Source organism: Myotis myotis, unplaced genomic scaffold (assembly GCF_014108235.1).
Source record: "Myotis myotis isolate mMyoMyo1 unplaced genomic scaffold, mMyoMyo1.p scaffold_m19_p_46, whole genome shotgun sequence".
Taxonomy (NCBI): domain Eukaryota; kingdom Metazoa; phylum Chordata; class Mammalia; order Chiroptera; family Vespertilionidae; genus Myotis; species Myotis myotis.
In genome coordinates, this window is record NW_023416353.1 from 982,882 (window position 1) to 999,380 (window position 16,499).

At 40.5% G+C, this 16,499-nt stretch overlaps 1 protein-coding gene across 9 annotated transcripts in view; it reads left to right on the forward strand.

Annotated features, from left to right (window-relative positions):
* Positions 1-16,499, forward strand: part of HSPA14 (heat shock protein family A (Hsp70) member 14) — a 55,740-nt gene that overhangs the window by 26,681 nt on the left and 12,560 nt on the right. For 6 of the 9 annotated variants that reach the window (XR_004967276.1, XM_036307294.1, XM_036307292.1 and 3 more), the window contains 2 exons: positions 1,286-1,342; positions 6,086-6,188. Coding sequence is in view for 8 of the 9 variants with exons in the window: in XM_036307294.1 (XP_036163187.1) it covers positions 1,286-1,342; positions 6,086-6,188 (160 nt within the window). In the remaining variant the exon portion in view is untranslated. The remainder of the gene's footprint in view (positions 1-1,285; positions 1,343-6,085; positions 6,189-16,499) is intronic. The other 3 variants (XM_036307293.1, XM_036307299.1, XM_036307297.1) reach the window with 1 other exon arrangement.

Below are 16,499 nucleotides of genomic sequence, written 5' to 3' on the forward strand. Positions count from 1 at the left end.
AATAATTATGTCAGGTGTGATTGTTACTTGCAAATAGCAGTGTCTGAAAAAAATCATCCCAGATCTTTTAAAGAATGGTGAGAGGAGACTTAAGTTTGAGATTTTCAGATTTCTCTTACTAAATGGCAGCCCCATCTATATGGCTCCTACTTTATTGCTTAAATTTGACGTGGGGCTTGCACATGGTTCAAGGTTGTTTACTATAACTTAATCATTAACACTATGTGGTAGCCTGTATTCTAAGTATGAACTCATCATATCCTCACAACAACCCAAAGATAATGTCCTTATTTTACATATGAGGAAGCTGAAATACAGAGAGGTTTATTTGCCCAAGGTTACACAGCTAGTAAGTGATGGACCTGGGATTCAAACCTAGCCAGTTGGACCCCAAAGTTCAGACTCTGTAATTATTACACTACTAGAGGCCTGGTGCACAAAAATTTGTGCACTGGTGGGGGTTTCCCTCAGCCCAGCCTGTGCCCTCTCGCAGTCTGGGACCCCTCGGTGGATGTCCACCTGCTGGCTTAGGCCGGCTCCCTGGGAGGGGGGGATTGGGCCTAAGCTGGCAATCAGACATCCCTCTGGCAGCCCAGGAGCCCTCGGGGGATGTCCACTTGCCAGCGGGGAGCAGGCCTAAGCTGCAGTCATACATCCTTAGCGCTGCTGAGGAGATGGGAGAGGCTCCCACCACCACCGCTGTACTGGCAGCCATCAGTCTGGCTTGTGGCTGAGCAGAGCTCCCCCTGTGGGAGTGCACTGACCACCAGGGGGCAGCTCCTGCATTGAGCGCTGCCCCCTGGTGGTCAGTGTGTGTCATAGTGACCAGTCATTCCACTGTTAGGGTCAGTTTGCCTATTATCCTTTTATTATATAGCATAGAGGCTTGGTACATGGGTGGGGGCAGGCTGGTTTTCCCTGAAGGGTGTCCCGGATCAGGGTGGGGGTCCCTGCTGTGGTGCCTGGCCAGCCTGGGAGAGGGGCTGATGGGTGTTTGCAGGCTGGTCACACCCCTTTCAGGGTGGGGGTCCCCACTGGGGTGCTTGGCCAGCCTGAGTGAGGGGCTGATGGCTTTTTGCAGGCTGGTCAAGCCCCCCCCCCCAGTTGGTACCCACACCCCCTTTAGGTTGGGGGGGGTCCCCACTTGGTTGCCTGGACAGTCTGGGTAAGGGGCTGAGGGCCGTTTTCAGGCCGGCCCATCCCCCGGCAACGGATGCTCCCAGCCTCTCCTTTTTTCCTTTTTTATTCTGAGATTTATTTTCCTTCTATAATTGAAACTTTGTAGCGGGAAGTTTGGCTTCCTGCTCGCTCCAGCTCTGTGGCCACAGCCTGCTGAAAACAGGTATCTGGGGTTTATTTATCTTCTATAATTAAAACTTTGTTACCTTCAGTGGAGCTCAGAGCCAGCAGCGGCAGGCGGGAAGCCTGGCTTCCTCCATCACTGGAGCAACCAAGCCTCCAGCTTGCTCCAGCTCCGTGGCTGCCGACCGCCATCTTGGTTGGGTTAATTTGCATATAGTCGCTCTGATTGGCTGGTGGGCATGGCTTAAGGCATAGCAAAGGCATGGTCAATTTGCATGTTTGTCTTTTCTTAGATTAGACTAGGGGCTCAGGGCACAAATTCATGCACCTTGAAAGGAACTGTAGGCCATGAGGCTGCAGTGGGCATGGGTGTGTCTCAGTCCATCTTCCACGCCCCTGTCTGGCCCCTCCTGCCGCAGCCTCCAGTTCCTTGTCTGCTGGCAGCCCCACTCCCGCTGCCAACGTTCCCACACGCTGACGGCGCCAGCCCCGCTTGCACCCGATGATGGCGCAGAGCAATTGGGGCCGGCGCCAGCAGTGGGTGCGAGCAGGGCCGGCACTGACAGCGGGTGCAAGCAGTGGCTGCTGCCCCAATCACCCATCAGGAGCTGGGGAAGGTTAGAAACCCTGAGGGGCAATTGGTGCCGTCAGCCGCCACTCGCACCTGCTGATGGCACCAAGCGATTGGGACCAGCACCAGGTGCTGGCAGCAGGTGTGAGCGGTGGCTCCAGTGCTGGCTGCGAGTGCAAGTGGGGCCATTGCCAGCAGCGGGTGTGAGAGGTGGCTGCTGGCCCCAATTGCCCCTCAGGAGCATGGGGAAGTGGACAAGCCCTGAGGGGCAGTCAGGGCCGGTAGCAGATAAAAGCGTCAGGCAAGACCACAGCGTGCTAGAGCAAAGAATTTTCAGTAACCACCAGAGGCTCGCCCCGATGACAGCGACTGGCGCCCCACCTTGGTCTGGCGCCCCCGCTCACCTGCTCTATCATCCTGCTGCATCTATCATCCACCATGTTCCACGCTCTGCCGCCTGCTGCCGACACCTGCCATGTTCCGCACGCGCCCCCTGGCGGTCAGCTCATGTCATAGCGACCAGTTCGGTTGGTTCGCTGTTCAGTCTATTTGCATATTAGCCTTTTATTATGTAGGATACTAAAGATTGATATTTATTTTGGTTTTGATTGCTCTGTCACCCATCATCATTTTAAATTTTAATAGTTGTTATGACTTCCACTAAGTGTAGATATAATGTGCATAAAACTATTTTTAATACCTTTGTCTTTTACATAATCCAAATCATTGCTTATCAGTGATTGCACTTTTACCCCAAAAGTCCAAACACAGGATGGTGCCTTATCATTTTACATTGCATATTACTAACAATAGTAATAGTTACCACTAGTTAAACTATTTAAACATCTCCAAAACCTAACAGGTGAATTGGAAACATACTAAGAACTTCCAGAATTATAGCATTGTATTATTTTTAGTATTGAACTGAGTATATTTGGTTAAATTCTCTCTTTGTCTATTATAGTTTAGCTTCCTCACTCTCCCTGGACTTTTCTGAAGATTCTGGCTCTGCATGTCCAATACAATAGCTGCTCTCTACCTATGGCCATTTAGATATAAGTTAATTAGAAACAAATAATAAAAAATTTCATTTATCAGTAATACTAGCCACTATTTCAGTGCTCAATACTGTAAACCCTCGATTTTTCAGACCTCAATTTAACGGACTTTGGATTTAATGGATAAAATTTCCGGTCCATATGTCATATGTGAAAATTAATACCCTGTGAATTTTAAAATTCTTTTAACCAAGATTTGCTTATCTATATAATAAAGAGCCAGGGTCGTAATGACCGATGGCTTGACCAGACCGTAAGTCAGTGCTGGGTTGCCATTGCGACCCAGCACTGACCGGGGCTGCTTCAGGCGCCCCGACCCAGCACTGACTGCATAGGGTGCTGCGGATCAGGCCCTGAGAGAGGCCTGCAGAGAGAGAGGCAGGATCTGATCCATAGCCTCTGTGGCAGCCGTTGATCAGAACTTGCCTCTCTTTCTCTCCCAGCCTGGCCAACAGCTGTGCCTCCATTTCTCTCCAGGCCTCCACTGGGGCTGCTGATCAGCCCCGCCTTTCTGATCAGGCCCTGTTGATAGGCCCAGAGACGCTGACTGGCATAGAAACTGACCAATCAGAACCAAATCTGGGTGAAGTGCCAGGAGCCAATGGCTGCCTAGGAGGCAGAGCTTTTGACGCTGACTGGCATAGAAACTGACCAATCAGAACCAAATCTGGGTGATGTGCCAGGAGCCAATGGCTGCCTAGGAGGCAGAGCTTTTGACGCTGACTGGCATAGAAACTGACCAATGAAAACCAAATCTGGGTCAACTGCGAGGAGCCAATGGCTGCCTAGGAGGCAGAGCTTTTGACGCTGACGGGCATAGAAACCGACCAATCAGAACCAAATTGGCTGGCAGAGGAGGGCAGTTGGGGGTGAGATCAGGCCAGCAGGGGAGGGTAGTTAGGGACAAGATCAGACTGGCAGGGGAGGGCAGTTAGGGGCGATCAGGCCGGCAGGGGAGAGCAGTTAGGTGCGAGATCAGGCCGGCAGGGGAGGGCAGTTGGGGGCGAGATCAGGCCAGCAGGGGAGGGCAGTTAGGGCAATCAGGCAGGCAGGCAGGCAGAGGCAGTTAGGGACTATCAGGCAGGCAGGTAGGTGAGTGGTTAGGAGCCAGCAGTCCCAGATTGTGAGAGGGGCATCCAACTGGCGGTCAGACATCCCGTGAGGGATCCCCAATTGGAGTGGGTGCAGGCAGGGCAGAGGGAACCCCCCTCCCTGCACGAATTTTGTGCACTGGGCCTCTAGTAATTAAATAAACAGGTTATCCTTTTTTGTTATTGACTCATAGTTATTTTTCCCAAATTTTCGCAATTAGGCCATATGTTGGGAAAAAACACTTGTAATTTCGCGGACATACGTAAATATTACATATCTACAACTATTACATATTTAAATACAGGAGTCACTGCTCATAAACAGGGTTCATCGAATGATTAGCACATGATCACAAGCATCGCCCACTTGGTAATTGGTTCTGTTGTCACTGGCGTGACTTTCTGCAGCAGTCTTAACATGTTTGGACTGATGTTTAGACATTCGCTAAGCCATCCCCAGCTGTGTGCATTTGTTTACTCGTGGTGACTGGTGAATGCACGCATTTACTAGATTCTGTTCAGTATAAATTTAAAATTAATGTAATATATATAGGAAGCTTTTCTGTGAAATTAAAGTATTCATACATACTTAATTTTAACTACACAAACATGTCTACATAAGTAAAAATAGGTAAACTAATATGTCAATTTTTTAACATATACACTCAGAAAACCTACTTTATTATATAACGGACTTTGGGCTTTAACAAACACTCTCTCACCTGAATTAGTTTGTTGTATTGAGGTTTTACTGTACTCACATGTGGCTAGTGTTCACAGAAAATTCTATTAGACAGCACTACACTAGATCTTTTAAGTGAGATTTCAAGCTACAGCCCAAATAATAGAAAGGTGGGTAGAGTGTCTATATTTTTTCTATTTCCAGAATTCCTAACTTCGTGCTAAGTACTCAGTATATAAGTATATATTGGCTTATTAATATCAGTTATTAAGAATGAAATAGAATTTGTAATTTTTTGTTAAGGAAATTTTGCCTTATCACTAAAATCGCAACCATAGGAATATTTTAATATCTAGAAATAGCACAAATAAATTTAAAAATCAGTCATCTGCATCTAAGAAGTTCAGTATAAAATTAGGGAATATGTTTTTCCTGAATGTAGATTGTTTTTAAAATTCTATGCTAGTGCCGGGCTGGTGTGTCTCAGTGTTTGAGCATTGACCTATTAACCAGGTGGTCACAGTTAGATTCCCATCAGGGCATATACCCAAGTTTCTAGCTCTATCTGCAGTGGAGTGCGTTGGAGGGGCAGCCGATCGATGATTCTCACTCATTGATGTTTCTCTCTCTCCCTCTCCCTTCCTCTCTGAAGTCAATAAAAATATATATTTTTTAATTCTATGCTAGCATTCATGTTTCCCAGATGGTGCCAAAGAGCTAAATTTAGGTACAATATAATCTGAGATTATAAAGAAAAATAGTGCGAAATAATTTTTAAAACTTTAACTCAAAAAAAAAAAAACACTTCCAAATGATGGTTTGATTTGGATCAATAGATTTACTGTTGGAACTGTCATACATTTCATTTTCAGGTTATGGACAACGTGTAAATAGGGCATTGGGTAAGAATCTCCAACCTGAATTTGATCTTAACATGTCTATACATTGGTAGATGAATAATTTAGATACCCCCCCCCCCAATGGTATTGCATTGCTAGGTGCTAAATAATCCTGTTCTGATCATAAACCTATTCTTAAGAGGACTGTCACATTAGGTTTTGGCATTACTCTTCAAAAGAAAAAGATGTCCTGTACACAGGCAATAAATAGGGTAGTTTAGACCTGGGTGGGTGGGTAGAGGCTGAGAGAAGGGGGGGGGAAGAGGGAGGGTGGGAAATAATCTATAATACTATGAACACTAAAAAATATATTTAAAAACAAAATGACATTCTAGTCAAAGCCTTGGTAAAAAAAAGTTTAACAGATTTTTATAAATTTATGCAATTAATCACATTTCCATGAAAATAAAATTTTTTAAAAGGTAAAAGATGTCTTGTTTAATTGTATAAGCCTTTTTTCTTTCTCTTCTTTGTGTGTATAGAGCAAGATTTGAACTTCTCTGTTCTCCACTTTTTAATAAATGTATAGAAGCAATCAGAGCACTCTTACAACAAAGTGGATTTGCAGCAGATGATATCAACAAGGTAATACTTTTATATTTTTCTTATTCATTTTAGGAGTAATTTTAGACTTGGGATTTAGGAAATAGTCCCTTGGCACTGAAAGAATATTTTTATGAATTTAAATATTTTCTCAGCTTGTATTAATGAGTAAGGAAAATCAACTACATTTTGATTGATGACTCTAGCGATATGTATCAGTTTCCTAGCAAAAGAGAATAATTTCTTCCCAGTATATTTTTTAATACGTAAGCAGTGATTGACAGATATTCGAATGTTTGCTCTGTGTCAAGCACTATTTCTAAGTGTTTTACATCCATTAAATTTAAAAAATCAATAAAAATATATTTTAAAAATAAGTAAAATGTATGTAAGTTTTTTATTTTCATTATTAAAATAGTAAGCATTCATATAAGAAAACTCAGAGAAAATGCTAAAAGGCAAGCAGTGTTATATTTTAGAATATTTCTAATTTAATTTGTATGTACAATTCTGAATTTTATTTTCTGCATTTAATATTATACTGATTTTTCTTCATATTTTTGCATAGTCTTAAAATCAATTTTAAATAGATTATTAATATCCTAGGAAAGAAAAGGCACAATAGATGATTTTGTTTTTCTATTGTTGGCACCTAAATTGGGTTTCCCCTTCCTTCAGAACAAGGATGTCCACTTTTGAACCTTGGCTTTTACCATATTTGGATTATTCCTTAGAATAGATTCCCATATAAAATTTTTAGGTCAAAGAGTTCAAATAGCTCAAGACTATTTTCACCTTCATTTACTTTCCAGAAATATTCAATTAATTAACTAACACTCCTATAAACAATACCTAAGAATATACATTAGACCTTGCTAGCTCTGAGTTTTGGCATTTAAAGAAAATTTCCTATTGAATAGTTGAAAAAAAGATATATTTTTACCTGATAGTTTGATTATTAAAGGATTAATTTTATTTAATTTTGCATTTTCTTGTGTGTAAATAAAAATTTCATCTTCTTTGCCTGCTTTATATAATCAGAATATTAACTATCATTTGCTGCAGTCTTCTTTTGAGGCATGTAGTTTACTGTTTAATTTTGGTTCCATTAGGGAGAACGTTATTTGACATATAGGAGTTTCATTTATTTATCTATTTAAATCTATTGGTCTATTACTGTGATTTCTTCAGCTGCTTCTAAGTTTATAAATTCCATCTTTGTTTAGATATATGACAAATATTTAATACTAGTAGCCCTGCACACAAATCTGTGCACCAGTAGGTCGCTGCAGCCCTCCTGTAATTCTCTGCCCGCTACCCCGCCCTCCTGTAGCTTCCCCCTTACTCCTCCCCCTGCCCATAGCTTGCTGCCCTGCCCCCTCCTATAGCTCTCCGCAGCCCGGTTGCACCTTGCTGGCCCACACTCCTACTGATCCGTGATCTGGTTGTGATGCGCTTGGTCGTTACGCCTCAGGGCATAACAGCTAATTAGCATATTCCTCTCATTATGTAGGATTATTTTCTTTTAATTTGTCTATAGTTTGAAAATTTTTCTATTTTAACTATTTTAGTGTATGCTATATGATGAAAGTCATTTTTTAAATTTTCTTTGCAATTCAGTATTTTTTTGAACATTTATAATATGTCAGGTATTGAGCTAGGTTCTTGGAGGTTAGGGGCTGGATTATAAAGAATAAGACCTGAATATATAATAGTAACAAGGTGGTGGTGGGAAATGAATGGGCTTGAAGACAGACCCACCTGAATCAAAGGCTGACAGTGTTAATAGTTCCAGAGTGGGCAAGTCACATATTTTGTGAGTCTTATTTGTCTCTTTTAATTAGGAGGGTGATAACACTTACAGGTAATTATTATAAGTATAATTTATTCTATAGCATTGTTATGAGGACTAAATGAAATATTGTGTGTGGTATGTTATAGGTGATCAATTAATGTAAGTTATCTTCCTTCATTAACTGGTCATAGAGCCCTGACATTTAGCTATCACAAATGATACAATTTTCAATTGCTTGAATAGAAGTCAAATACATTATTAGAAATCAAAATGTTATTAAAGATATACTTTCCAGGTATTTCTAAAATATAGGCCTTTGAGAACTTAAAAATACAGAGTTGTCTCTTTAGAGTAGTGACAGTAGCAAATGAGCCCCAAATCTCAGTGGTTTTCTACATTAAACAGTTTTTCTCACTTATGTTTCCTGTGGGCAGCTGAAGGTGGCTGTAGGTCTCATTCTATGACCCAGGCTAAAAGAGTAGCTAATTGGGACATGTAGTTCCCATGGTGAGGCTTCGAAGAGGAAGAGAGTTTACAGAACATGCAGAGATTTTAGCTCTGGTGTACTTGAATGTAGTCACATTCACTTGTCCAAAGCTAGACAAGAGGGCAGGCTTGACAGTAGGGTTGGGAAACCTACTCCACTCCTGAGGGTTTACAGTGCTGGGGCAATGGCAATGGCAATGGGTCGGGATGTCTAATCCTCTTACAGAGAATGAGAAGGGAATGATTGAACTTGATGTGCATTAAAATATTTTATTCTCACAATAGAACCAAGAGATAAGCGCTATTATCTGCATTTTCAGATGAGGAAACTTAAGAGGTTTCCAAAGAGGTTAACTACTTTGTTTCAAGTCCTAATGCTGGTACGTAAGTGATGGTGCTAAGGTTGAAACAAGGGCAGTGTGCCTCCATAACCCATGTTCTTTCTCTACTTTTACATCCATTGCCTTTCTCATTTTAGTATCTGGAGGTCTAATCTTAGGAGTATTTCGTTTTTCCAGAAGGAATTTCTGATCTCTTGTTTGAAACAACATATCTGGTGTCTGGTCTTCTGAGAGCAGGGAACTTCAGGGTCCTTCCTCTTTAATATGCAGACTTTCCTTTATTCCTCTTGTTTTTAGCACCATGCCCTCTTTGTAACTAAGTCCCATAATTCTGTGGTGCAAACCTCCATCTCTGAGTGGAAGAATGTGCTGGTGGCCACCTGTCTGAGTTAGGGGAAGAGGTCTTGGGGGCTTAATAACTCTATACCAGGCTTTCCTGCTTTCACTTCCATGCTTCACCCTTGCTTTTTATATGATTGGTGCTTCCAAGCCCCCAACCATTCTGGGATTCTATGAGACAAACCACTTTGCTTTCTCTTTGGTTATCTCAAACTTCATCTGCCTTAAAACAATTGCCTCTTTGCTTTCCAGCTTCCAAAATGTGTTAAAATTTTAAACTCACAATCTCTCTTCCATTTATATCTTAAATCCCTTTACTGTCTTATGGAAGGACACATAGATAAATTGATATAATCAATCCCTCTATTTTAACCAAGCTCCCAGGTTCCACAACTGCAATTTTAATAATGCATCTCATTGCATTAATATACCATCTATATATATAAAAGCCTAAGTGCCCATCTGACCATCCAACCAGTAGCTATGACACGCACTATCCATTTAAAAATAAACGGCTCCATGGACCTGGTGCCAACAAACCAACACTCGGCTTCCCCCAAAGTGGGACACAGGCCCTGCCACCACCCCAGAGCAACACCCCACCAAATCTCAGCAAACGCTGTCAAGACCCCATGGCACAAAATGCGGCCCACAGCCCAGCCTGGAAACAGTCGCTGTGGGTGCCGGGTAATGACGTCACGTAGCAATGCCTAACTTCCTCTCCCTAGTAACTAGCCTCCTCGTAGTTTCTTCAGCCCAGGAACATGACTTGATTTACAGCCAGGTGCAAAATTTTACACTTTAACCAAATGTTTGTGAAGCATTTTCCCATGCCTCATCTCATTTGATCCTCACAGAAGTCCTGGAGTAGGTAGATAGGAGACTTGGTAGAATCCTATTTTCTGTTCATTAACCGGAAAACAGAGATTTAGAAAGTTTAGAAACTTGACCCGGCTGAAAAGAAGTAAGAAATGGTAGAACTTGAAACTGACTTCAGGTTTTCTCACTGCACAGAATATAGTTAAACACTGCTGCAGTTAAATATTTTACCCTTTGTTCTCCCTGCATGGTCTACAACAATAATCTGCTTCATGTTGATATTTACTGCTGTGTTGCTGACAGTTACCTGAAAGAGAAGTTGGGGTGCTTCACTGGGCTGGAAAAAGTTTAGCTAAATCAGAAAGCAGGCCTAATTAAACAAGTTTATTCTGTATATATAAAAGGCTAAGTTGACTCGCACATGCACCATACATATAAAGCTCTTGCTGGTGCCAATCACACATGTATGTTTCAATCTGTCATTGTCGATTGTGAATTTGGTTGACACTTCTATTATAGAGAAAGGGCAAATAGCAATGTTAAAATATTTCTTCTAATTAATTTCCTTTCAATGTGCATGAATCCGTGCACCGGGTCACTAGTAATTTATAAAACTAATCCTTAATGTTGGTTATGTAGGTTATTTTAGCTTTATAAACAGCAATCTTTATGGTTTTGTGAACATTCTTGATTTCCTGAGAATTAAATTTGGAATTTAATTCCCAACTTCTAAGACTTAGTATTTATTACCAAATTTGCTCACCAAAAAACAGCCTACTTTCTGAGTTGGGTGTAAACCTTCATTATTAACATTGCAATTTTTAAAAATTCTCTTTATTCATACTTTTTTTCATAGTGCTTTAGAATTATTTTTCATGTTCTAACAAAAAAATATCTAGGAATGAGTAAATCAATCCTGTATAGAGACAAAAGTATTGGGAGTGTTTATAAGGAATACAATGTTGTCAGAAAGATAATATTTGAATCATCATATCTGATGCACTGATGCTGGGTTATTCATACAGATGATGTGGAAAAAAAGTCAGTTTCTTTCCACACAGAAAAATACACTATATCTTAAACAGTGCACCACAATTAAGCAGTCCAGAAGCCATGTGGTACAGCTGATTCACTATACCATTCCATTCTTTTTTGTTTGTTTGTTAATTAAATCTTTATTGTTCAGATTATTACATTTGTTCCTCTTTTTTCCCCCCATAACTCCCCTCCCCCAGTTCCCACCCCACCGTCCTCCTTCACTCCCCATCCACTGTCCTCATCCATAGGAGCACGATTTTTGTCCAGTCTCTTCCCGCATCCCCCTCACCCATTTCCCCCACAAGAATAGCCAGCCCACTCCCTTTCTATGCCCCTGATTCTATTATAATCACCAATTTATTCTCTTCATCAGATTATTCACTTGATTTTCAGATTCACTTGTTGATAGATATGTATTTGTTGTTCATAATTTATATCTTTACCTTTTTCTTCTTCTTCCTCTTCTTAAAGGATACCTTTCACCATTTCGTATAATACTGGTTTGGTGGTGATGAACTCCTTTAGCTTTTTCTTATCTGTGAAGCTCTTTATCTGACCTTCAATTCTGAATGATAGCTTTGCTGGATAAAGTAATCTTGGTTGTAGGTTCTTGGTATTCATCACTTTGAATATTTCTTGCCACTCCTTTCTGGCCTGCAAAGTTTCTGTTGAAAAATCAGCTGAAATCATATGGGTACTCCCTTATAGGTAACTGACTTTCTTTCTCTTGCTGCTTTTAAGATTCTCTCTTTGTCTTTTGCTCTTGGCATTTTAATTATGATGTGTCTTGGTGTGGTCCTCTTTGGATTCCTTTTGTTTGGGGTTCTCTGCACTTCCTGGACTTGTGAGTCTATTTCTTTCACCAGGTGGGGGAAGTTTTCTGTCATTATTTCTTCAAATAGGTTTTCAGTATCTTGCTCTCTCTCTTCTGGCACCACCATAATTCAGATGTTGGTACGCTTGAAGCTGTCCCAGAGGCTCCTTACACTATCTTCGTATTTTTGGATTCTTTTTTCATTTTGCTTTTCTGGTTGGGTGTCTTTTGCTTCTTTGTATTTCAAATCGTTGACTTGATTCTTGCAATCCTCTAGTCTGCTGTTGGGAGTCTGTATAATATTCTTTATTTCAGTCCGTGAATGCTTAATTTCTAGTTGGTCCTTTATCACAACCTTGAGGGTCTCATTAGATTTCTTGTAGATCTCATTAAGTTTATCGGCAGTTTCTAGAAAATTCTTGAAAAACCTTAAAAGTGTGGTTTTGAACTCTATATGCAGTAGTCTGCTTTCCTCGATTTCTGTCATTTGTGTCCTTTTTCTTTGTCTCCACATTTTTTATGCTTCCCTGTGTTGATAAAGTGGTTTTCTGTGCTGAGTGTCCTCTAGGGCCCAGTGGTTCAGCCTCCCCAATTACCTGAGGAGGACACTCTTGGTGCACCCCCTTGTGGTCTTTGTGCACAGTCTTGTTGTAGTTAAGCCTTGATTGTTGTAGTTATCACTGGGAGGAATTGACCTCCAGGCCAATTGTCTATGAGAATCAGCTGTGTTTGCAGTGGGAGAACTTCTGTGCTGGAGATACCCCTCTGGGGCTAGACTTGCTTCAATGGGGCTTTGGTGCTCACTGAGTCTGCCCCCTGAGTGTGTCCTTTATGGTTCCATGGAGCTGCAAACTGGATGGTCCCACTCTGACCTCTGGGTTTCCTGGCTCCTGGATCTCTAGGAAGGTGCTAATCTAGCCTTTGCCTGAGGCTATCCAGCAAAAGCCTCCCTGCAGGGCTTGGGCAGGGCGGGTCCCATGGGTTCAACACGTTATGGCTGCTCTCAGTCCAGCCCTCAGAGGCTCTGCTTCTCAGTGTCCCGGTAATCGCTGCAAGCCCCTCGGAGAGAAAGCTGCCCTCGAGTTCCGACCAATGCCAGACAGTCCCACTTCTCCCGTACGAGTCTGGGTCCCTAGAGACTCGCCCGCAACTGGAGCTCAGAGCCTGAGACTCCCTCCTGATTGAAAACGACAACCACGCCCTCGGCTGCCAGCCCTCTCCGCATGCACCTCCTCCGCACCTTAGTATTTTACTTCTGCAGTGCGCCTCCTCTGAGTCTCGGTATGCTTTTCTCTTTCCTTCCAGCTTAGAATTTCCACTCAACCAGCCCTCCTGTGGTTCTGGATGATGTCCGTTCCGTCTTTTAGTTGTATTTTTGAAGTGGTTGTTCGAGGCAGCAAACTCCGGTGTTTACCTATGCCACCATTTTGGTTTCTCTCCCCATTCCATTCTTCAAAAAATAAATATGTTCCCTACTATTTTTCTTGAAACATACATTCCTCTTGGTCTTTCATTCTTCTATAAGATGGGTTAAGAGAGTTTTAAAAGTTTCACATTGAACGTACTGTAAGAATCATAGCAAGAGCATAAGCATGATTATAAATGGCAGATGCCCACTAGCTGGTGTGAAGGCCACAGCAGGTCATGGTGGGCCTGCTATCTACAGACAGGAGCTGTCCTAGTCCAAATGGGGCAGCTGCTGCCCACCTGCTGATTACTACCTTTCAGGGATGCAGGCCAGTGCTGTTGGGGCCTTTGACTTTTCAAGAGACTTTCAAAATAGGGGCTCTTAATAAAATTTTTTAACATTTAAATGTTAGTAACTAACACAGAACTTTTAAAAACATTGTGTGGAGAGAGAAAACATATCTTGCTTTATATAATTTATAAGTTGCTACTTTGCAACCTCTGGTCCAGAGGGTTTTGTTTTTTGGTGTTTGTTTTTAGTTTTGTTCCTAGGCTACAGGTGCTTATAAAATGAATTGAATACCTTTTCATCTTTTTAAGTATTCCAGATTAGTACATAATGCATGGATATTCTCTGTTCCTCAAGAGTTTTAAAGAATTCACCTATAAACAGATTTTCTCTGCAACTAATTTCTGAAATATTTTTATAATTTTCATAAGTTCTCTTTATTGCTTCAAAATTGAATTTGAGTACTTTATAGACCTATTTCATAATGGTTTCTTCAATTTTTAACATACAACTTTGCATAATGTTCTTATAGTTTTTTGCCCTAGCCGGTTTGGCTCAGTAGATAGAGCATTGGCTTGTGGACTCAAGGATCCCAGGTTTGATTCCTGCCAAGGACACATACCTGGGTTGTGGGCTCAATCCCCAGTGTGGGACGTGCAGGAAGCAGCCGATCAATGATTCTCTCTCATCATTTATGTTTCTCTCTCTCTCTCTCTCTCTCTCTCTCTCTCTCTCTCTCTCTCTCTCTCTCCCTTCCTCTCTGAAATCAACAAAAATATATTTTAAAATATACTTATAACTTGGGATTTTATGTATCTTTTAATGCTAAAATGTAAAAGTGTAAAGAAGTTATTTAAATTAAAATGGGCCAATTTCCCTCTCTCCTCCTCTTCCTCTTTTTTCCTTCCCTTCATCTTTCTCTTTTCTTTTTTGAGTTTTTCTGTGTTTTTTTCCCTAGGATTAATGAATAATTGTTTTATTATTTGCTCTAATTTCTGCCACTACCACCTCCAGAAAACTTCCTTAGATTTTGTTTTTCAAGTTTGTTCTTCTCTTTTCTAATTGGTCATGTTCTGGTTTTATTTTTATTTTTTTCATCCTTTCCAGGACACTTTCATTATTTTTCTAAATTCTTACATTGAATGCTAACTCCTTTATTTTAATTTATTTTATTTCTTCCCTAATAAAAAAATTAACTACAATTTTACTTACTAATAGCTTAATTTTATTCCACAAGCTTTAATAGATCGCATTTTCTTTATTTTCAGAAAAAACCGGAATATTTTTTATTTCCCTTTTATTTGTTTAGATTTCATGTGCTTTAAATACCCAAGTAGTTCAGGTAGTTGGATATTTTTTAATAGTATTTTATTTTATTTAAAAAGTTTAAAAAATATATTTCATACTACAGACTAGATGCTACCAGAATTTATTTAAAACTTGCTGGTTATTGTTAGCATTAATAGTAACACACTATTCATACTTTTTTACCCTTTTAATTGAAAATACTAAAAGCTAAGATTTTGCAGAGTTATTTATTTTTTTGCACAGTACCACTTGTTGCTTATTAATAAAGCTTTTTGATGTCAAGTATGAGAACTTTGAAAAGATATTCTACATTTTTATACTCATAGTATTTATGTCAGATCACAAGATTTTATAGAAGACTTCTTTTACTAAACTCCAAAACAGGTCTTTTGGAAAACTTTGCCAAGACAAACATGCTTTTCTTTCTTTCTTTGAATTTTTTAGCTGATGTTCCTCATATCCTGACCTGAGGTTAATATGATACCCCTTGTCATTTCACACCTATGTTAGAGGCCTAGTTTTCATCAGTTGATCCTCTTCCCCTTCATACTGAGCTTTGAGAACATTCATAAAAAGACTGTGAAATAGAAGTGATTATTGATGATTTTCCTTCTTGGGCTACCTACTTATTTGATATTCAGAGTACCTATGGAGTTATAATTGTCAAATATATGACTTAATGAGGAAATTAAAGTACTTTTAAAGGAGCAGTTTTATTTTATTCAACTTAATTGAGGGATAATTGACAAATAAACTTATAAGATATTCAAAGTATTCATGAGATTTGACATACATATACATTGTGAAAGGATTCCCACCATTGAGTTAGTTAACACATCCTATATAATAAAGAGCTAATATGCCAATTAGACCAAAGAGCAGAACCACCATCTGGGCTACCTTCAAGACGACCTTCCAAACGAAGCCCTGGCTGCGAGGGCCAAGGCAGCAGCCAGGGCAGCAGTGAGGGCCTACCCTTGCACGAATTTCATGCTGAGGCCTCTAGTCTATCTATATTTATTTTTGGGAGGGATGAAAAGACTTAAGTTCCATTCTCTTAGCAAATCTCAATTATATAGTACAGTTTTGCCAACTATAGTCACCATGTTACACTTAGATCCTCAGACTTTATTCATTTTATAACTGAAAGTTTGAACACTTTTACCAACCTCTTCCTATACCTCCACTCCCCAGCCCCAATCACTGTTATACTATCTGTATAACATGCCTATAAGTTTGACTTTTTATAAAATTCCACATATAAGTGATACCATGCAGTATTTGTCTTTCTCTGTCTGACTTAGCTCACATAATACTGCATTGTGTATATAAATATGTATATATATACACATATACATTGATGTGAGAAAGACATATCCATTGGTTGCCTCCCACATGCACCCCAACCAGGGATGGGGATCGAGCCTGCAACCAAGGTACGTGCCCTTGACTAGAATAAAACACATGACCCTTCAGGCTGCACGCAAACACTCTATCCACTGAGCCAAACTAGCTAGTGCTCATTAGATCATCTTTTTTTTTTTTTTTTTAATATATTTTTATTTATTTCAGGGAGGGAGAGAGATAGAAACATCAGTGATGAGAGAGAATCATTGATTGGCTGCCTCTTGCAAGTCCTGCACTGGGGATTGAGCCCGCAGCCTGGGCATATCCCTGACCAGGGAAACAAACTGATCTCCATAGGTCACCACTCAAC